General features: G+C 31.1%; 6 protein-coding genes across 9 annotated transcripts; 2 read left to right on the top strand and 4 right to left on the bottom strand.

Annotated features, from left to right (window-relative positions):
* Nucleotides 1-70: 70 nt before the first annotated feature.
* LOC124946023 (protein AGENET DOMAIN (AGD)-CONTAINING P1) lies at nucleotides 71-1,426 on the bottom strand. The gene is made up of 3 exons (XM_047486569.1): nucleotides 961-1,426; nucleotides 396-821; nucleotides 71-304 (listed from the first exon to the last, which is right to left on the bottom strand). Exons 1-3 carry the CDS (start codon nucleotides 1,414-1,416, stop codon nucleotides 284-286), a joined length of 903 nt encoding a protein of 300 aa, XP_047342525.1. The 5' UTR covers nucleotides 1,417-1,426; the 3' UTR covers nucleotides 71-283.
* Nucleotides 1,427-5,100: 3,674 nt separating this feature from the next.
* Nucleotides 5,101-9,676, bottom strand: LOC124946025 (trafficking protein particle complex subunit 4). Of its 3 annotated transcripts, none has more exons than XM_047486574.1 (4): nucleotides 9,604-9,676; nucleotides 9,365-9,533; nucleotides 9,042-9,242; nucleotides 5,101-5,317 (listed from the first exon to the last, which is right to left on the bottom strand). In XM_047486574.1, the coding sequence occupies exons 1-3, from the start codon at nucleotides 9,661-9,663 to the stop codon at nucleotides 9,046-9,048; spliced, it is 426 nt and encodes a 141-aa protein (XP_047342530.1). In that variant the 5' UTR covers nucleotides 9,664-9,676; the 3' UTR covers nucleotides 5,101-5,317; nucleotides 9,042-9,045. The 3 variants fall into 3 exon arrangements, with proteins under 3 accessions (XP_047342530.1, XP_047342531.1, XP_047342529.1); XM_047486575.1 differs by having other exon boundaries at nucleotides 5,310-5,332; XM_047486573.1 differs by lacking the exon at nucleotides 5,101-5,317 and having other exon boundaries at nucleotides 8,844-9,242.
* Nucleotides 7,526-8,734, top strand: LOC124910162 (galactinol synthase 2-like). The gene is made up of 3 exons (XM_047450777.1): nucleotides 7,526-7,864; nucleotides 7,954-8,376; nucleotides 8,489-8,734. The coding sequence occupies exons 1-3, from the start codon at nucleotides 7,541-7,543 to the stop codon at nucleotides 8,732-8,734; spliced, it is 993 nt and encodes a 330-aa protein (XP_047306733.1). The 5' UTR covers nucleotides 7,526-7,540.
* A 236-nt stretch (nucleotides 9,677-9,912) lies between the features above and the next one.
* LOC124946022 (ABC transporter I family member 20) lies at nucleotides 9,913-11,606 on the top strand. The gene is made up of 7 exons (XM_047486568.1): nucleotides 9,913-10,194; nucleotides 10,273-10,406; nucleotides 10,516-10,635; nucleotides 10,705-10,800; nucleotides 10,880-11,032; nucleotides 11,112-11,189; nucleotides 11,262-11,606. The coding sequence occupies exons 1-7, from the start codon at nucleotides 10,026-10,028 to the stop codon at nucleotides 11,496-11,498; spliced, it is 987 nt and encodes a 328-aa protein (XP_047342524.1). The 5' UTR covers nucleotides 9,913-10,025; the 3' UTR covers nucleotides 11,499-11,606.
* A 51-nt stretch (nucleotides 11,607-11,657) lies between these two features.
* On the bottom strand, nucleotides 11,658-14,237 carry LOC124946024 (ADP-ribosylation factor-like). Of its 2 annotated transcripts, none has more exons than XM_047486572.1 (7): nucleotides 14,103-14,237; nucleotides 13,366-13,520; nucleotides 12,937-13,007; nucleotides 12,359-12,478; nucleotides 12,128-12,246; nucleotides 11,960-12,041; nucleotides 11,658-11,875 (listed from the first exon to the last, which is right to left on the bottom strand). In XM_047486572.1, the coding sequence occupies exons 2-7, from the start codon at nucleotides 13,511-13,513 to the stop codon at nucleotides 11,870-11,872; spliced, it is 546 nt and encodes a 181-aa protein (XP_047342528.1). In that variant the 5' UTR covers nucleotides 13,514-13,520; nucleotides 14,103-14,237; the 3' UTR covers nucleotides 11,658-11,869. The 2 variants fall into 2 exon arrangements, with proteins under 2 accessions (XP_047342528.1, XP_047342527.1); XM_047486571.1 differs by having other exon boundaries at nucleotides 14,038-14,189.
* A 1,160-nt stretch (nucleotides 14,238-15,397) lies between these two features.
* LOC124946021 (WAT1-related protein At1g09380-like) lies at nucleotides 15,398-17,821 on the bottom strand. The gene is made up of 7 exons (XM_047486567.1): nucleotides 17,535-17,821; nucleotides 17,118-17,180; nucleotides 16,900-17,016; nucleotides 16,534-16,825; nucleotides 16,282-16,440; nucleotides 15,904-16,055; nucleotides 15,398-15,833 (listed from the first exon to the last, which is right to left on the bottom strand). The coding sequence occupies exons 1-7, from the start codon at nucleotides 17,711-17,713 to the stop codon at nucleotides 15,641-15,643; spliced, it is 1,155 nt and encodes a 384-aa protein (XP_047342523.1). The 5' UTR covers nucleotides 17,714-17,821; the 3' UTR covers nucleotides 15,398-15,640.
* Between the last annotated feature and the right edge of the window lie 4,610 nt (nucleotides 17,822-22,431).

The following is a 22,431-nucleotide window of genomic DNA, read 5'->3' as shown; positions in this document are numbered from 1 at the left end:
ACTTGTAAATCTGTATTTCAGCCTTATCAATAAATGTTGGGGTTTAGCTAAAACTAATAATAAGCATTCATGACCAAAACAAGCATTAAATTCATAGTTTTTAGTCATTTCCCAGACAAAATGCATAATCCCACCAAAACAAGAAACAAGTTTTATCTGACAGACATAACCAAGGAGACAAGTTTTACATTTTCATTCTTATAATTCTCAAGAAACTAACCATGAAAAAAAGAAGAAGATGACTTCATGGCATCATTTACAAGAGAGAAAGGTTCACAAGCTTTCAGGCTTCTTTCAGACCCCCCTAAAAAGATGACAGATAATAATAATCAGCAGTCAATCAACTAGAATTATAAAGAAAATTTGGGGAATTTTTTTTGTAAGATAATACTTACTATCTGAGAAGAGATAGTCCACTTCCCATTGATCCATTCTTGGTGTATCCTCAAATCCAAATGTTTGAAAGCAATATTTTCACCTGTTTCCAAGAAATACACTATGTATGTACCGTCGTCAAGAACTTTCGAAATTATACCGACCCACCATCCATCATTGTGCAAAGCATCAACTTCTTGATTCAGATTGAAACGTTCAACTGCAACATCAGGTGGGCAAGGTCTTATATGACTCTCTTTAGTAACCTCTTCTCTCAAGAATTCAGTATCATCCTCATTTCTCAGCGATTTGTACTCAATGATGAATTTCCCATCTTCTAACAGTTCAGCAACAGTAGCAACAAACCAAGCACCTTCAAATCCTTCTTCATCACTGCTAACTTCAACTAGCATCCCTTTGATAAACTTCTCCTCCTTGACCACTTCCTATAACACAAGTTCATCATTATGACTGAAATTGCTTAACAAATATAAACAAACCCTAATATGAATCACAACAGTAAATGCATTCATGGCAGACAGATATCCATTTCAATTGCACACAAAGTAAATAAAAAGCATATACCTTTGGTTTATCTTCTAATGGTGGATACCATTTTCCGTTTTTCCATTCCCTGTGTAGCCGAAGATTCGATTTTTCAAATTCAATCTGTTCCCTCGTAGCCCTAAAGAAAACAGAGTACCTATCTCCATCAAGAACTTCAGTTATCACACCTTCCCACCACCCATCATTGTGACAGGCATCAACTTCCTCGCTTAAGTGAAACTTCCGGTCGAGCTCTCTCGGCGCCGGTGGTCGGAGCTGCACCAAATTGAGATATTCCTGCAGTAGATTCCCGGAAACCTCGTCAACAAAAATAGTTTTGTACTGGACCAAGACTTTGTTGTCGGCGGTAATGGTCCTGTTATGAAATGTGGGGGAACGGACGATGGTGCCGAGGAACCATGAGCCGCGAAATCCTTCTTCGTCGCTGCTGATCTCTACCTCCGCTCCTTTTACAAAGTAATCATTTGGGTCCATTTCTTTCTTTCAGGTAGAGTAATGAATATTTTTGGTGAATTAATTTTAGGGTTATATTCAATTTGGAATCTTTAGAGACCACAGTTGGCGGGAGGAATCCAAAAGACCGCGTGAATAGTCCAACTCCTTGAGCAAACATTATTTTTGTCAAAAAAAAAACAACAACATATATTTAACAAGTATTTGTGAACTAAAAAAAAAAAAAGGTTTTTTTTTACTTTTTTTTTATCTTTTCGTTCAAAAAGTTTTATCATATTATTTTATAGAAAGTTGAATTACTTTTTAATAAAAAATGGGTTTAATCTAAAAAAAAAAAAAAAAAAAAGGTTAAATCACTTTTCTTTTAACCAATTTAAATAATAATCATATTTTTCTTATACAAAATAAGAGTTAAACTATAATGTATATTGTCATTTTTTATATATATTTGGGAAGTTTCGGTATATGAAAAATAATACTATTATTGTACTGTTATTTTGGTAAAGTAACGATATGTCGCAATTTTTTTTTTATATCGAATAATTTAAGAGTTATCCTCAAATGTGTTAATTTATTTTTACTATTAATTTGTTAATAACCGTTTGATTTTGTTGAAATGTTCGTAATATTTATCTCATTTAATTCTTAAAATGAAAATGAAAATTGAATTATTTATAGGTATTATATATATCTCGAGAGGCGATAAATGTACTTTTGCCAAACTCGATATCGAGAAAGTATATGATTGTGATAATTGGGAGTTTCTTTTTGATATTATGGGTAGAATGAGTATGAGAAAAAATGGATCGGATGAATTAGATTTTGCATATCGACGGTGGAATTCTCTGTTATCACGAATGAGAGTTCTCATGATTTTTTGAGAGTTCAAAAGGTTTAAGACAAGGGGATCATCTATCTCATTTCTTATTTGTTATTGTCATGGAAGTCCTTTCTAAAATGATGTCATTTGCTGAGGATGCGAGTTTGTTTCGTGGGGTAGAGTGTGGTGCGAGACGATCTCCGTTCTGTGTCTCATTTACTATTTGCAATGACACTATTTGAATGATTCAGGCTACTAAGAGAAATGTTAAGCACCTTCGTAATATTCTTTGGTTATTTGGAGAATGTTCAGGACTGCGTGTTAATTTTGGGCTGATATCTTATTCTCTAATTCAGTTTCGTTTAAGAGAGAGATTAGATTGACTTGTATTTTAGGATTTAAAATTTGAACTTTTCCGTCTATGTATCTCGAACTCCCTCTAGGGGCTAAATTTAGCTCAAAAAGCTTCTTGGGACCCGATCATAAGTAAGATGAGAGAGAAAGTTTCCCATATGGAAAAGTAAGATAATTTATAAGGGAGGTCGATTAGTTCTTATCAAGATCACTCTTTCTTCAATGCCAACTTATATAATGTCTCTATTTGTCATCCCTAAATCCGTGGCCGTGAACTTGGAGAGAATTATGTGTAAATTTTATGGGGATCGTCTGATTCCTCATTTTCTCATTTAGTGAGTTGAGATAAAGTTAAATTAATAAAATAACAGGAGTGACTAGGAATCTGGGATCTTGTTTCCTTTAATAAAGCCTTGTTATCCAAATGATGTAGTAGATTTGCAGCTGAGCAAGATAAGTTTGGGCTAAATTAATTAAATGTAAATATGGTCAGGATAAGTCTGGTTGGCTCACCAAATTTTTTTATAGACCCGTAGGTTGCAACATTTGGGGTGGTATTTATGCCATGTGAAGGTTTATCGGGAGCATTCAATTTTTATTGTGGGTGATGGAAGTTCGATTAGTTTTTTGGGACGACACTTGGTGATGTGGTATATATGTTTGGCGAAGGTTTTCCCCGAGATTGTTTCTATTTCTATTTGTAGAGATTAATCGATCAAAGATATAATTGACATTCGGTCTAGTGGTTTGTTAATCGTATTATATATAGAAAAAGATTGAACAGTGAGGAAAACATGTCCAATGATAGACCTTTGTTAATGATTAGAAATAAGGGGTTAAACCCGTCTTTTCGAGATTCTATGTGGTGACATGATCTGAATAACTTTCATGTGGGACATTGTTACGTTTTGTTCAATAAGGTTAGCCCGATTGATCTTTGTTGGGAAAATTTATGGGAGTCTAAGATGTCTACTAAGATCTCATTTTTTGGTTGAAGTGTTATTCATGAAGGAATTCTCACTGACGATAGATGTATGAAAAAATGTATGATTATGGTAAGTCATTATCGTATTTGTTATAAAATGGTTGAGACAGCTTCTCATCTACTTTTACATTGTTACGTTGTTACAAGTATATGAAGTCTTTTGTGAAATTTGACTGGAATACAATGGGTTATGCCGGAAACTGTTAGTGACTATTGGGAGACATGGATTGGGGCGACTAAAAATGCGAGACTTAGAAAATAGATTTCTATCCCTATAATTTTCTGGTGGATTATATAGTTGAAAGAAATCAGAGAACTTTTAACAACGAAAGTAGGCCGTTAAGGATTATTCGCAATGCCATTATCATGACGATGTCGGAGATTAGATCCAGAAAAATATGGATTCGTGAGGAGATCTTATTTCCCTTCTTGAAGATTTTAGAGTCAATTATTTTTATAACGTAATCAATTTGTACATAACTTTTCTCATGTCATGCTTTTATTGTTGTGCTTAAACGATTTTTTTATTAAATGGATCATTTTCAAAAAATAAAGTATTACCTATATTTTAATTTATAAATAATATTTCAATGAATAGAAATTTTGGTATACATTAAAGTTGTGAAAATATCATACTTTTACCCTTTTCGGTATATTAAAAAATTAATATTTATAATATTTTTCCGTAAGATATTTTCGATATACATGAAATATATGTAATTTTTCCAATTTCACATTTTTAAGAAACTATTTTTTTTTAAAGGTGGTTAGTATATTATTATTAATTAATAGTTTTAAAAAGTCTACATCGATGGAATAAATTCTTTTAAAAAATATACATTTTTTTCATGTATATTTTCTTTTGGAATATATTAATTGATTTTAAAGTTAAAATCAACACCGAGAATTAAAAATTATAGATAAATATGTTTTTTATTTTTCATTTTAAATACTCTATTGATGACATAATTCAACTCTATATAAGATTAAATATATTTTTTTCCAAGTGCATCATATATTTTAAAGATAAATAAGAATTTATTGAAGTGGAAAATATTAAAAATTCCCGTGTTTGTCATCTAATTTGGTCGTGTGTGGGTTTGGGATGGGAAATCACTTGGAATTGGCAACATGTTTATCCAGTTGATTCAATCTGTTGTCACACCCAAAACAAATTAATTAAATATTTATAAATTGTGTAATAGAATTGGTATCTGGATTGCAAAAACATTTTAATTTTTATCATACTGCATCTATATATTATTATTAACATTAAATTGTCATATTCTGAAAGGATTCCTTGTTTGAGTGAAAGTTGTAAAATAAATGTAGATGTTAAGTAATAGCAACAGAACTTCAGTCAGTCTAAGATCGATGTTAATATTATATTTCAGAGTTCATTTGATTAATTACAAATGAGATAAATAAAAATGAATTTTGTAAGCTACTTTTTCGTCCCAAGAAATAAACAAATTTATAGAAACATTCAAAATACAATCAAAATCTGTACAACGATAAACCGAAAAACAAAAAAATACTGACACTCAATTTGCGCCTTGATCCATCTCATTCCAAGCCCTTTTATATAGCATCTTTTGTTTCTTGTTTCATTATTGACCCAACTCAACTCAGTCATAACCTTATTTATTCATAAAATACTAATAAGCCTAAGACATTTGACTCTAATACACACACACCATTGAGCCGCCCAACTTCCATGACTCAGCCGCGAATAGGACACCAATTTCATGACAATAACAACCCTTCATCATCCAAAGCTAGATAAGAAGCTTTATTTTAATAATATAGGATATATATTAGTTCATGTGGTAACAATTCTCCAATTCCTATTAAAAGAACGCTTATATTAAACTGAAAATACAAGTATATATCAACTACTTTTTTTTTTTTGTATAAATATAATATAAAATAATATATTTATAAGAGATTATGGCACACTATTATTATAATAATAGTATTATAATATTATTATTATTATATATATATTTTTTTTATAAACTTAATCTATATAGTAGACATAAACTATATAAATTATATATATGATTTAGTACAATATTTTTATATTCTAACATCATTGAACATTGTTTATAGTTGTTAGCACACCCAGTAATAGTATTTTGCTGACTTTATTATTGATTATTTTACGCATTGATAAAGAATTCTAATAAATTTATTATTATATTTTTATAATAATTTTTTTCTTTATATACTTTCCTATTGATGATTATTTTCTTAAGCTATTATAGACTCCAAATTCTTTATTTTTTGGTTTATCGTTTAACATAAAAGTTAATGCTAATGTGGTTTTACATTGTTAGATTTTTTTTTTTGTTAACACTCTCATTCCGTCAATTGATTACAATTCTCACAAGTAATATCGGAGTTCTATTCCAGTTGTCGTCCATCCATCCCCAGCAGTTTATGTTGATTTACTTATACTTTTTTTCCCACTGATTTATTAGTAGTATGTCATACCGTAGTTGGATGATACCAACACTCACGAGTTTATGTAACTTAAAAGAACATAACATTATTATTTCTCAATTTTATCTTTAACATTAAGTTACAACTTTTTTCCATTTTGAGTTTTTTAAGAGGAGACTTTATAATATAAATAATATATTTATAAAATATTATCACAATATTATAATAATATTAATGTTTTTATACTTAATTTAGTGTCTATATATTAGACCTAAATTATATACCATTTAATAATATTATTTGAATATATATGTTTTTATAAACAAAGTTGTTATTTCAGAAAAAAAAAAGTTTCAAATAAAATCATACATCAAACAAGCTCTTAATGTCATAGAAAAATAAAAATAAAAAATTGTTATTTTAGAGGGAAATTTGATGAAATGACCCTAAAGATAAGGTATGACTTTTTGGTTAAGCGCATAAAATAAATGGACTGGAAAAATCTTCCAAAAAAAGAAAAAGATGTCACCCGCGCTCAAAAAAATGAAAAAGGTGTCACCAGCGCTTTTTATTTTAAGCGCCGATCAAAAAGTGAAATAAGTGAATCATGATGGTCATTTCGTAAAATTTCTCTTTTAGAGTGCCTCAAACACCTTAGTTACATTCAAAATTGTGGTTGTTATGCTAAATATCTAAGAAGACAAATAAAATCCTAATAAGTTTAGACCAACTTGCACAAGACATAACTAGAAGATTAACGAAGGTTCCTGAAGATTTAGCTAACAAAGTCAAGAAGAAGATACTTGAACAAGAACCGCTAAGAAGAAGTATATTCGTATATTCTCGTAACTACTCAAATGAACTTGGTTTTGGATAATTTCAAAGCAGTTAATACTCACAAGTCTCAATTTATGAGACATGCAAGTGGACCCAATAAATAAATAAATAAAGTATTTTATCTTTTGGGTGGGTGGGGTGACTGAATGAATCGGTGCTACTTATAAACGTGGCAGATCCTTACATTGATATATCATCCTATCCCATCCCTTCCCATCCCTCCTTCCTCTCTTCAATGCACATCAAAACGAATTTGTACTTTCATTTGTCTCTTCTTCAACCCCACCCCCACCATCTTTCTTTACTATTATTTATTTATTCATCATAGCTAACAAACAAATAAGCCATTCCTTCAATAAGAAAGCAAAAAATTAAATCTCCAAGGCCTTGTTCGTTTGTCTTTTTTTTCTAATCAAATATCACTTCATTCACTTTCTCATCAATCACACCTTCACTAACAACATCAAAATCATCGCCCATCAATATTTTTTAACCAAACAAGCTCCAAATATCATTACAAACTTCCAGCACTTGCCGTCCGATCCTTCTCTCACAGTACGACACCAAATTCATGCATGACACCGCCTCATACCCAAATCACTTGTCTATATACACACACACATCAACTTCTATTCCTCTCATCTCTCTCCCTCTCTCTCTCTCTTTCTCTCTTTCTCTCTCTGTCTGTCTGTCACCTATTAACAATGGCTGGAGGTGGAAATGAGCTGATCTCGACCATTAATGGTGGAACTAAAAGGAAGTATGCATACGTGACATTCCTGGCTGGAAACGGAGACTATGTAAAAGGAGTTGTAGGATTAGCCAAGGGACTCAGGAAGGTCAAGACCGAATGGCCACTTGTGGTTGCGGTCTTGCCTGATGTTCCCAAGGAACACCGCAGTCAGCTGGTGGAACAAGGCTGTATAGTCCGTCAAATTGAGCCACTGTTTCCACCAACCAACATCGGAAAACAACAGTTTGCTCGACCTTACTACTCTATCAACTATTCCAAGCTTCGAATCTGGGAGGCAAGTATTACTTACTTATTTGACAACTCTTTTCAAATAAATCCATCAAAATTTTGTAACTAAACTGTCTGCTTCTTGGCTGCATGCAGTTTGCTGAGTACGATAAGATGATCTATCTAGATGGTGACATCCAAGTCTATCAAAACATCGACAACCTTTTTGACTTACAAGACGGTTACTTCTATGCCGTCATTGACTGTCTTTGCCAGGAAACTGGAAACCTCTGCCCTGGTAAGTTGCAGTGGGAGGCTGAGTTTGGGACAAGGGCTACTCTCTATTTCAACGCCGGCATGTTCGTTTTCGAGCCTAACCTCTCTACCTATGCCGATCTACTTAAAACCCTCAAAACTAAGCCTACCACTGCCTTTGCTGAGCAGGACTTGCTCAACGATTACTTTAAAGACACATATCAGCCTGTTCCATCGGTCTACAATCTACTTGTGGCTATGTTATGGCGTCACCCTGAATATGTTGATCTAGAGAAAGCTAAAGTTATTCACTACTGTGTTGCTGTAAGTCAGCTGAATCTGATCAGAAATTTTAATTAGTATTATTCATCTCTTTCACATACATAGATAGATGTTATCATCATTACTACTCTGTCTCTCTGTCTGTCTGTGCTAGGGTTCTAAGCCATGGAAGTTTGTAGAAGATGACGAGAACATGAACAGGCAGGATATGAAGATGCTTGTTAAGAAATGGTGGGAGATATTCAATGATGAGACTTTGGACTATAATAAGTGGATAACAACAACAGGACATGCTGCTGCTGATGTTGTTGAAGATGGAAAAACTATGAATAATCAGTTAGTTTTGTCTGAAGTTGGAGATGTTCAACAAAACATCATCAAACTTCCATCCGCAGCTTAATTGAAGTGCGATTAAGCTGTCTACAATGCTTCAACTTTTTCTAATTTCTTTTAGTCATATATGAAATATGATCAAATAAAAACCTGAAGTTGATTAGTAGTTCCCATCAAAGCATTAAGGTTTCACTCTCTTCTTATTATCAATTATCACTTGCAAATTAATTAATAAACTTGCAATTGACAACATACATGTCTACTACTACAGGTAAAAGCAATTGAACTTAGTGCATAATGGATTCAACATATATCCGATCAAAACTAGAATGCAAAAATGTTGTCAATCAAGTTATTGAAATACGCATACATACCTGATCATCTTCCCAGCAAAACAACACGATCCTTCTGAACTGCTTGTGATACGTTAATATCAAAGAGCTCACAGCGTATTGGCATCTCCATTTCATAGAAAGGATTCTTTAACACATAATCTGTGTACAGTTCATAGATATATTTCAGAAGATTATCCATGTATTGTGTTCCTGGTTCACACACCACGAAAAATTTCGTCCCTACATCATATATATAGAAATTCTCCATCAGATTTAACAACTAGAAGATCTATTTTGAAAATCCTAGGTCTAGATCATGGAAATTCCGCCAGTTCTTCCATTAAACAAAAATGTAGGCTAACCTGTAAGTGATTGGAAGCAATGCAAATCGAATGTATCGGCTTGAAGAAGTTCAATCCCTGCACAACCGGAAATCGGAGACAATTGCTGCGAGATCGCGTGCATCGAATGCCAAAGACTGGCCAATCGTAAGCTATCGTTCGTATCCATTCGACCAGCCGATCCATAATCCTAATCAACATGCGTAAAAGCTCATTGTTCAACTACAACGATGAAGTTATTAAGCAAGATTATCGATTACCTTGTAGAAGATTAAGCCTCCAGACTTGTTGATAATGTAAAGACTGTAAATAGCAGCCATCTTCTTCTTCTTCTTCTTCGGACCTGAAGATCGTGAATTCTATTCTTACAGACTATAGCTAAACAATGAATATAATTCAGTCCTTGTAATTATTGTGTCATAGCATATTAGTCTATCAACTAAATAATGAATATAATTTCCCCAATACTAACAACCGACGTTTATTGACATCCATCGTCATCCCTAATCTCCGTTAACCGCTCTTCACGTGTAGACGGAAACCAAACAATCCTTTGAGCATTGGTGGCTAAACAACTGCCATGGATCTGCATCGCGGTAGTTATTGATGGTGCTATAAAGCCACCTAATTTATTCTCCTCTTCAACTACAGAAGCTCAAGCTCAAGATCAAGGTCTCTGAAAATGGCGGTGAATAGGAATTCAAATACAACGATAGAGATCAACCGTCTTAGCTTTACCTACCCTGGAATCGACGGTCATCCTCCTCCTGGTTCGACTCCTCTCATTGATAACTTCTCGCTTTCTCTTCAAGCCGGCGATCGCTGTCTCCTTGTCGGTTCTAATGGCGCAGGTATGATCATCTGTTAATTAGAAGCAAGTTATGATGGGTATTTGTGAACAAAGATCTAATTTTGATTATTGTGAATAGGGAAAACTACTATTCTGAAGATATTAGGAGGGAAACATCTGGTGGAACCTCATATGGTTCGGGTTTTGGGAAGATCGGCCTTCCATGACACTGGATTGACGACCTCTGGTGATCTCAGTTATCTTGGAGGAGAGGTATATGTATATATTAGTCAGTTTCAGTGCTTAGATTAGATTTGATGAATCTGTTTGTATAGTGCTTGTGATTGTTTGAAATTCTGATATGGTTCTGGTCTGTTTTCAGTGGAAAAGAGAGGTTGCCTTTGCAGGTTTTGGGGTAGCTATACAAATGGATATATCTGCAGAGAAGATGATATTTGGAGTATCAGGAATTGATCCTGAAAGAAGAACTGAATTGATAACTGTTAGAATCTCTTTCCCAAATCCCATCTTTGAAAAACACCCCTCAAAACTTCTTAATTGATTCATGTAGGTATTGGGCATTGATCTGTCATGGAGAATGCACAAGGTATCTGATGGACAGAGAAGACGAGTGCAGATATGCATGGGTCTGTTAAAACCATATAAGGTAGTATGTATATCTTTTGTATGAACTCGGAATCAACATTTTTGTTATCCAAAGTAATTATCTGTTTCTTTTCATATAGGTTCTTCTTCTGGATGAGATTACAGTCGACCTTGATGTTCTTGCAAGGGCTGATCTACTGAAATTTCTTAAAAAGGAATGTGAAGAAAGAGGTGCATCGATTATTTATGCTACTCATATATTCGACGGTCTGGAGAATTGGCCATCCCACATTGTATGTTTTTTCACTCTCTAGTCTCTACACCTAACAATCAGATAAGTGTTCTTATGTTGAATTTGTATCATGTGGTTAGGTTTACGTCGCTCGTGGGGAGTTGCAGTTGGCTTTGCCAATGGATGAAGTTAAGAAAGAAAGTAACTTGTCATTGATGGTCAGTTTTTTTTTTTCAGCTTCTTACACAAACAGTGAAGTGTTCATTTTCTAATCTGTCTAATTCATTTAGAGAACTGTGGAGAAGTGGCTGAGGAAGGAAAGAGACGAGGATAGAAAGATGAGGAGCGAGAGAAAGGCGAAAGGCTTGCCTGAATTCGAGAGACAAGTGAATGGTAGCCGTGTAATTGGAGATCCAGCCCGAGCTGGTGCCTATACAGTCAACAATGGTTGGGCTGCTGGAAGATTAAATTCCACTGTTGCTGGTGAAGAGAATTTTATCCTAAGTTCTAATAGAGTTCTTAGGTAATAATCTTGATGCTTAATGTAATATTTTAATTCCCTTTTTTGCACAATAACAGGTTTAATGTAATTCTTGTAATCCTCTGCTCCTGGTAATTGATTCGGTGGTTTTCCATTCATATTTCTACTGAATACACAATAATTGAATATTAAAATTTATACATAGTAATGTAAAGAGGTTTTTATTTATGTAACATTTTTAATTATTTAAAGCATACAAAGAGGACAAGCCCATGTTACTACCATATAAGTAGACATTCAAAACATAGCTAATTTTTAGCAAAAAAATAAAGAAGAATATAGGTAATTAATAAATCAATCAATAACAACATTGCAGGAACGGAGATGTGGACAGTGGACAGCATCAGGCTAAGGCAGTTATGCCTGCCACAAAGAAGAACAATTATGTTTAAGCCAGATTTACTAAAGAAAAGAACATCATAAGTTAGTTTAATAATAGGATCCTACCTTGGAGGCAATGTTATTGGAAAGCCAGTCCAAGCCTTCATACAGCCCCTCTCCCGATGTAGCACACGCGCTCTGGATATACCTGCAAGAGATGCACTTTTCAATTTCAGAATTGTGTTTTCTTATCAAATTTTTGGCATGTTTTTCTTATCCTGTAGTTGAACCTACCAATGACGTTGACGAAGAGAGTGCAGACCAAGTTTGTCAGTAATCTCAGCAGCATTCATGGCATTAGGCAGATCTTGCTTATTGGCAAATACAAGCAGCACAGCATCCCTCAGTTCATCCTGCACATATGATCATTATTCACAAAAAGTTAAAAAAAAAATCTATAAGTTGATCTGCTTCAATGGAGAATAATGTTAATGGATCAATAAAGTATCTAAATTTTTGTCATACCTCATTCAGCATCCTGTGAAGTTCATCCCTTGCCTCAATTACACGGTCTCTATCATTGCTATCCACAACGAAAATAAGACCTTGAGTGTTTTGGAAGTAATGTCTCCATAAAGGACGGATCTGAAAGAGAAGCACCAAATAAGAATGTCATGTTCAGTTTTTCAAACAAAAAATATCTTGATCTAAAAATGTAAAAATAAAAACATCTCAAGATTGTATTCTTGGAGCTGATATTGAACTAACCCTCTTGAGTTACATTGTGGGATACTAACTATCGGTTTCAGATTATTTCTGTCATTTGAGCTCTTAAAGTCCCAATTGCCAAAAAAGATAAGAAAGTGAGAATAATGAAGGAAATGACCAGATGCATATGCCAGCAAAAAGGAAAGAAAAAGAAGCATACTTCTCAAACTCTTCATGTTACCCATGTATGAAATGCTTAAGTTGAAAATTCAGGTACATATAGCTTAAAAGGCTCTGAAGAACCAAATACTTAACATCAATTTCTTAGTATTAGTTTCAATGTAAAATGCATCCATAAGGCAGGACCTGATCTTCATCACAATTATTTCTCATACCTTGTCCTGGCCACCAACATCCCAGACAGTAAAGCTAATATTTTTGTATTCAACTGTCTCAACATTGAATCCTGGTCAATGCACAAAACAAACACAAGCTAAACATTAGAATTGAATTAAACTGTGATTTGACAGAGCCAGATAAAGATAACAGGCATAATCCAAATTTTGTTTATGCTTCTGCTTCTAATTCTACTTTTGATTTTATGTTAATAGCATTTGCAATAAATTGATTCTCAATGAAAGTAAGTACTTTTAAGAAGCATTCGCATACATCAAATGTAAAGTAAATTCTCTAGTTTTGATCATCTATTAGAATGAGAAAATAAACAGACAAGTCAGATATGTAACAAACAACAGTCAAAAAAAAGGAAAGATACTCTATAAAAAATATATATCCTTTAGATTTTGCTAACATTAAGATAATACCGATTGTAGGAATGGTTGTGACGATTTCTCCCAGCTTGAGCTTGTACAATATGGTGGTCTTACCAGCAGCATCAAGACCCACCATTAGTATTCTCATCTCCTTCTTGGCAAAAAGCCGACTGAAGAGCTTGGTGAAAGACAGCCCCATTTTTGTACTAGTTGAACACACAATTCAGAAACCATTCACATTATCAACAGATTTTCCAATATCAAAAGTATTATGTGTTTTCACATTGGGAGAAATAATATAGAGACTCAACTCTTAACAGTGCTGCTTATTAGCTCAGTAAGTTTCTTTCACAGGAACAAATCTATCATTAATAGAGCTTTGGCCACCTTCTAAGCAAATATGGAGTAAAATCCTCCAGCATAATGAATTACTTACAGCCAATCACTGAATGATGCATAACAGGATCTAATTCCATATATATATATATATGAATAACAACAACATGATTTAAATTCAAAACACGTATAGAAGAAATTGAAAGAGATCTAACGGATGATTATGCAATCTCCAATCGGACGAAATGTACGTGCAGTTGGTTCAAGACAAGACATAGAGAAATATGAATGATTCGAGGTTCGATCAAAGGCTAGATGGATGATGAACAGGATCAAATCATTTGAAATTCCAAAATATCGTGCGTATAAATATGATTAAATACTTACAAGAAATTGCTTTTTCGGATGGAAAAAGATCTCATGGAAAATTGAACGTAATAGGAAGCACATACCAAGAGATGTTTGAAGATGGACGGGAAATTCTCTCTCTACAAGCTCGGAATTATTTCTGGAAATTCAGATCCAGAGAGAGAGAGTAATTTGTTCCCTTCTCAACCGTCAGTTCACTCACTTACCCGCCTTAAAATAACTTTCTTCTTTCTTAATAATAATAATAATAATATATTTTCGTAACTTATTTTTTAAGTTTTATTTATTTAATCTTTCTTAACATTATTCAATATTTAGATTTAAAAAAAATATATAAAGATAATGTATGACATCAGATAAAATAAAGTCTGAATAAATATGATCAAATACATTGAATACTAATAAGTATATACTCGATCATATTTTGTTTAATTGTATAATGTATAATAGGAGGATGTCACAAGGAAGTGGAATCATCTATTTTGCATTTTGTCCAAGTGGAGAATGAGTCAGATTTAATGGACGATGAATTGACCATAGCTACATATTTAAGTTATAATTCCGATTATTTTGTTTGATAGACATTCTATTTTGAGAGAAATCGTCGAACATTTAATGAGTTCGATTCGTATATTCATAATGTTATTATTATTATGACAATTTATAAGAATTGTTCCGAAAAACTGTTACGTCTGTTAGAAGGTGAACTGTGTTTTTCGAAAAGCTATGAGATATTAAACAAATGCGGGTATTATTTTCATGTTTTCGTAATTTTTTAAATTTTATTTTATCATGTCATTTCTTTTAACTTAAACACAAATTTTATTATTTTTTAATATACATGATTAAAATAATAATAATAATAATAAGATGATGAAATAATAAATGTCAAATAAAATTTATTTATTTATGTAAGAAGTTAGTATAATTCAGACCTGGATTTCAACTAAAAATTTTTAAGTGGAATGAAATTTGACTTGATTTCTTAAATATATCACAATCCTATTTTTAATATTAGATACAACAATAAAATAAAATAAAAATTAATGTTTTTTACAAATAACTTAAGATCGAGATAGAGTGTGTTTATAAAAAATAGTGACATTAATTTCTTTTACTACCATTTTTAATAGGCCTTTAAGATAGTTGCAATTTCTTTTGGAGTGGATTGAGAACTCATTTTTATATTTTTATTAATTCTACTTTTATTTTCATTATTGAAAATTGAAATAACTTTTTAACCACTAATCACCGACCGTCCAATATTTTTTCTTTCCTCATTATAATTATAGGAAGCTAGTTTTTCTTTTTATTTATTTACTTTAAACTTTACTTTATAATATATTTTAAAATTGTAAAATATAATTTATTTAGTTTAAACAAGTCAGTTACTAACTTACTATAACCACAACAAAAAAAAGGTGTAATCGAATCCAACTGATAAATAAAAAAGTTGATTACAGAACAGCATAATTTCCAAATGAAAAATAAAAAATATTACAAAAGGTGAAAGCCCACCAAACTAAGAACACACCAACCGATTAGAAAAAGATAGATAACATATTATATATTATATTATAAGATAAGGACTTCATTGCATTTTTAGATCATCCATAAGAGCTTAACCTTGTTGCTGCTGTTGTTGCCTCTTAATTGCATTCTGCATTTCCAAGTCCCTCAATTCTTCTTCTTCCTCATTAACCCCTCTTATTTTCAATTGGTTCACTTCTGCCTCATCTTCAAATAAAGCCTCTTTCTTTTTACCCCAAAGAACTGAGTACAGTCCCGTTACAATCAACACAGACCCTAGTAGACTGCAAAATTAAAATAAAATATTAATTAATTATTAATGAAATTAATTAATTAATTATGTTAAATACTTACGTTCCAACGTATAGTTTCTCTCCAAGAAGAATCCAGCTAAGGGCAGCTACAATGACAAGCAACAAAGGGCTGAAAACCGACACGTAAAGAGGTCCTCTTTTCTGTATACACCATGACATTATGCAAAACGCCAATGCAGTGCATATAACTCCCTTCATTTCAAAACATCACAATCAATTATTTCAATTAAAAGTAACACAAATAAATATAATGCTTCTCTTTTACTTTACAAGATAGAAAAAAGCTTAAGTCTACACAATTTTCCATTACTCATTTCCAAAACAACAAACAACTCCTAAAGGAGTTTTTCTTTTTTTCTTTCTCTTTTCCATCATAATATATTGGTTTAATTATATATGTTTATGCATTAATTTTTACCGCGTAAATGCTTGAGATGGCTCGAATGGGCATCGCCAAAGACCACGAAGAGGGTTTGTGATCAAAACATAAGCCAATCAATACACATTGAAAGCTAGCCATGAAGCATATTATCGCCGAGCTAGAATATGGTGCAGGGTACTTCTCGCTTATCCTCGCCTTAACAAACAAACAAACAAATAGTAATTAGAACAATATTAAGAATTAATTAATTAATTAAAGAAATAGAAATCGTGGGTATTGGATCTTTACTTGGATGACGAACCAAACAGCCCAAGCAAAAGCACTAGCCATGACTATTAAAGGACCCATCAAGAAAGTAACAAATGCACTAGGTTCATGATGATTATGGTGAACATCACTATGGCTAAGACTAACATTGTTGTTTTTCCCCATATCATGATGGGATCCCCAATGAAAACCGGATGAACCTATGACGACCTTTCCTTGATAAAAAGACAACAACATCGCTCCTCCCACGCAGGTAAACGTTCCAAACACCTTTGCCTGTCCGGCCAACCTCTTCAGACCCACCTTTTCTAGCCTATATATATACATATCCATTGAATTAAAACGATTTTTTATATAACAAAAAGTAAGATGATTTGTGATTAGTACCTGAAAATCGCTGCTAATATAAAGGTAAAGGCTGGCAATAAGTTGGATAATGCACATGCTATGGTTGGAGTAGAGTTCTTTAAACCAACAAAGTAAAGTGCTTGATTCAACGTAGCCCTGCGTTAATTAATTCATGGGTTAATTAAATCAATACTTGTTCATATTACTTATCGGGTTTTTTTGATCGGTTTTCGATCGAGAAAGAGAGAGATATATACCCAAAAAAGGAAGACCAAAATATCTGGAGAAGAATAGGCAGAGTCATCTTTGGCCTTATTTTTCTGCAAATGATGATGAACAACAAAACAAAACAATTAAAAAACAAATGTAAATGTGAAAGATGAATGATGAACACACTGACAGAAGAGAGAGAAAGAGAGATTAACAAGTCACACCATGCATGTATCAGAAGATGATCATTGATCATATAAGAAATGTATGATTTGGCAGCCATGCACTCTCTTTCTCTCTCACACACACACACATAATCACCCACAGTCTAACGTACACTGTATTTTTGTGTTCATATGTCATTGAATGATTGCAGAAAACAGAGTCTTGATGGGTTGTTTTTGGTTTTTGACAAAACTAGAACTAAAACAAGATCAAGATCAAGATCAAGAAAGGGTTTTTACCTTTCTAATATATAAGCAACTGGGGCAATGACAATGGATGCAAAGATTTGACGGTAAGCCACGTGGATGAAAGGGTTCATGCCGGAATCCATGGCGAGCTTGGACAAGATGTTCATGCCGGCGTATCCAAATTGCACCAACACCATTGCCAAAAACGGCACGACACCAGCTTTTCCCATTGAAATAAGATAGTGATTTACAACTCTTTCTCTCTCTCTCTAGCAAAATAAGCTGATGAATCGACCAAGAACTTGAAAATGCAGAGAGAGGGAGAGAGAATAGCTAGAAGATTGAATTGATATCAAAGTTAGGTGGGTTATGTATGTATATATAGGAAAAGAGTAGTAACGGATGGATGGTGGTGTTTATATCATGTTACATACATATATTATATTATATTTTAGAAAAACAATTAATAAATAAATACTGTTTCATGGTATTGGGGATGGGACAAAATTAAAAGGGTAAAGAACCATCATCATAATTTAAATGTTTGCTTTCGGTTAAAGCTTTTTTACCATCACGTTATTATTAACTAGTTAGTTTTCACTTTATTAGTTTTCAATTTACTAATTTTACCACATAAAGATTAAACTTTTATTTACTTACCTAGTTAATGGTGTTCTCGGGCAAGCTTTAATTAATGCAAATATTATAATTAGTATCAATATTTAGAGAAACAATGACATAATATTATTATTAAAAGAAAGTTAATAAAAATTAAAGTATGTATATAGCTAGTAATAGCTATATATATAAATATAGGTAATAAATTTGAAATGGTTGGTTGCCAGCAGAAGGCTAGCTAGCTTTTTTTGATCATTTAATTGACCTGTTTGCCAAATTAATTGCGTTCAATGATATGTTATTTTTGCGGCCAATTTACACTAGTCACTCATCTCCATTTCTAATTAATTATTCAATGCTGTGTTCAGGGGCTCAATTAAATCTAAAACTGGTGATCCAGCTAATACAAATATTTATGATTGTGTATATAATGTAGCCTGATCAGAATGATGAACACCATTAACAGCGAGAAGAAGCATAGAGAAAAGAGAATCCTAATTCAAATATTTAATGCATGGTCTGCTTTGACTAATTGTATTTTCAATATTTTTTATTATTATTAAATGAAGAAATTAAGGAAAACATGTCTATATCATCAGCTAATTAAGTAATAATTATTAGTTAATGAAAATAACAGCACTTACAATCTTCATACCAAAGATACAAAATTTGAAAAAGAAAAGAGCAATATGAGGTTCTCAATTAACTAGCTAGCTATGTATGATACAAAAATAATAGAAAAAAAAATGCGACATCAGATAGATATGTATTATAAACGAATAACCCGGATTATTTAAAAAAAAAACAGAGATTAGTAAAGTTGAGAAAATATTATAATAAAAAATGTAATCTTGGTATTAAATTCGAAAGTTGTAAAAGTATATTAAAAAATAAGTAAAATGCCACATTTTGGGGCTAAAAAAGTAAAAATAAAGATGTAAAACCGTTAAAGTATACTGAAATATAAAAAGAAATAAAATATAAGACAAGTAAATCTTGAACAGATTGAGAAAATGATAAACTTTGCACAAATATTAACTACAATTTGAAAATGTCCGACAAACAACGAGAATGTAACAGGTAAGACATAATTGACTTCTTCTGATTTACTGGTTTTCTGAGCTCATCATGTGACGAGTAATGATTTATTATGTTTATGAGTTTAATTTCTATTTTTAAAAATTAGAAATGTTAGTGATTTTTTTTTGAGTTATTTAAGAATAACTTTTGACAAAAATGTATCATAATGAATTAATTTGTGTATTTTGATTAATAAAATAATGTGTTTTGTGCTTTAAAAAATATTGGTTTTAAGATATTAGTTGTATCGAATTAAAAAAAAGATGTTAGTTGTATCGAAATGAAGTACTTATATACTTGCAATTTTTGTATGTATCTGGAAACACATAAAAAAATTACATTGATATTCATTTGAAAATGCCCGACAAACAACCAGAACGTAACAGTAACAGGTAAGACATAATTGACTTCTTTGGTTTACTGGTTTTCTGAGCTCATCATGTGACGAGTAATGATTTATTATGTTTATGAGTTTAATTTCTTTTTTTTTTAAATTAGAAATGTTAGTGATTATTTTTTGGAGTTATTTACGAATAATTTTTGACAAAAATGTATCATGAACTAATTTGTGTATTTTGATTAATAAAATAATATGTTTTATGCTTTAAAAAATATTGGTTTTGAGATATTAGTTGTATCGAATTAAAAAAAAGATGTTAGTTGTATCGAAATGAAGTACTTATATACTTGCAATTTTTGTATGTATCTGGAAACACATAAAAAATTACATTGATATTCATTTGAAAATGCCCGACAAACAACGATAACGTAACAGGTAAGACATAATTGACTTTTTTGGTTTACTGGTTTTCTGAGCTCATCATGTGACGAGTAATGATTTATTATGTTTATGAGTTTAATTTCTTTTTTTGAAAATTAGAAATGTTAGTGATTATTTTTTGGAGTTATTTACAAATAATTTTTGACAAAAATGTATCATAATGAACTAATTTGTGGATTTTGATTAATAAAATAATATGTTTTATGTTTTAAAAAATATTGATTTTGAGATATTAGTTGTATCGAATTAAAAAAAAGATGTTAATTGTATCGAAATGAAGTACTTATATACTTGCAATTTTTGTATGTATCTGGAAATACATAAAAAATTACATTGATATTCATTTGAAAATGCCCGACAAACAACGAGAACGTAACAGGTAAGAAATAATTGACTTTTTTGGTTTACTGATTTTCTGAGCTCGTCATTTTTGGTTTACTGGTTTTCTGAGCTCATCATGTGACGAGTAATGATTTATTATGTTTATGAGTTTAATTTCTTTTTTTGAAAATTAGAAATGTTAGTGATTATTTTTTGGAGTTATTTACGAATAATTTTTTACAAAAATGTATCATAATGAACTAATTTGTGTATTTTGGTTTTGAGATAATTAGTTGTATCGAATTAAAAAAAAGATGTTAATTGTATCGAAATGAAATACTTATATACTTGCAATTTTTGTATGGTATCTGAAAACATATAAAAAATTACATTGATATTCATTTGGTTTATACCATTTTTTTAAAGAAAATAAATTAAGGAAATGAATGAGTTCAATTTTTATATTACAATGAATATTATATATAAACATGTTGTGAAGTCACCTAATTACTAATGCAATATTTCATTGAATTCTTATGAAAATAAAAATAAAAAATTGATCAATGCTAGCTACTAGGTAGGGCTTGTCTATTCTAGGGGTATCTTTCTAAAATCGGTTGCGACGAGAGACTCATTTTGTAAGACCCATTTTGTCCTTGACATTTAAACAATAATATTGTAATATCATAATCTAAAATCTTGAATATGAACCAAATGAAAAAAAATATAAAAAAAATTGCTATGAAGGAAGTTTTTTAATAGGATGTTCAAAACCAATTTTTTTTTTTAATTCTCAAGAACTCAAAATGGGTTTTTGAAGTGAAACATACACTCATCCTCAAATACGTAGTGCGTATTTCACCATATATTCTCTTTCCAACAAATGCATATATGCATTTATACCATTCAAAAACTTATTTTTAATTTTTTTTAATTAAGTCCTTTTTAACTTTTAGTGCAAGTGAAATTTATATATTTAGTTTTTTATATGTTTATTTTTTATCCTATATTTTTTACTTAACATAAATTTATAATAATGAACAAAATTGATAAAAAAAAAAAATTATTAAAATAACACACAAAGGTGAAAAAATATAAATAATTGGTGTGGATTTATCATAAAAAAATATATAAAATGAAACATAAACATTTATAATTAATTTAATCATATTTTTTCTAATGCTGTGAGTTTGAAAAAATATTGAAGTTAAATTTGTAAAATTAATAAATATATAAGTAGTATTGAAAAAATTAAAAAATTAGTGTAAAAATGAATATCTCAAAAATATTATTTTGAGTTTGAATATTTATGTTTAATGTGACACTTATTGCATTTTAAGGGTAAAGTTTGTTTAATTTAAAATTAATTAAGAAAAGAAAAAGTTATTAATTCAAGATCTTATTCCATAAAAATGAATTATTAATGAGATTGTTTGGGATAGATTGTTTATCTATTTTGAGTTGGTTGGAGCACAAAATTAATAAATAAGATAATCAGTTATTTGACAATAATATAAATAACCCAATAAGAAAACAAGCTCATAATAATAAATTTAAGGTTTCTCTCTTTATATTTCTTTTTCTTTATAATCTCTCAAAAGAGTATTAATTAATTACATATCTCATTTTTTCAACACTTTTCTCTCTAAATACATGACATATGACATATTTAAAACACTTATTAATTATGATTTATATTCAAATTTAAATAAAGGTAACTAATTTATAAAATAAGAAAAATTGTATCAATCAAAATAAGCACAATCTCTCTATTCCCATCAAAACTGGATGATAGGCTTGTTTTTGATTGACAAAGGATTATTTGAATAATGAAGTGTTTTTTTTTAATGGTTTAGACTAAGAATTAGGTATTTGGTAAAATGATCAAAATGGCTTTATATTTTACAAATAAGTAGGAATAAATCTTATGAAAAAGTGAAATATTTTAATTTTATTGGTTATGTTACCACAAATATAGCTTGCAACGTGTAGCAGAACACAAAAACAATCCAAGATTAATTTGTCACGGATATAACTTAATATATAAGACATCAAAAAGAAAGAAAGAAATCATAAATATTTGTGATTGTAAAGAAAATCAAAACATAAACACAATCATCATCGATTATTTTTGTATGAAGGGTAGCA

The sequence above is a fragment of the Impatiens glandulifera genome, chromosome 7 (assembly GCF_907164915.1).
Source record: "Impatiens glandulifera chromosome 7, dImpGla2.1, whole genome shotgun sequence".
Taxonomy (NCBI): domain Eukaryota; kingdom Viridiplantae; phylum Streptophyta; class Magnoliopsida; order Ericales; family Balsaminaceae; genus Impatiens; species Impatiens glandulifera.
This window is presented reverse-complemented; position numbering and strand designations above follow the sequence as displayed.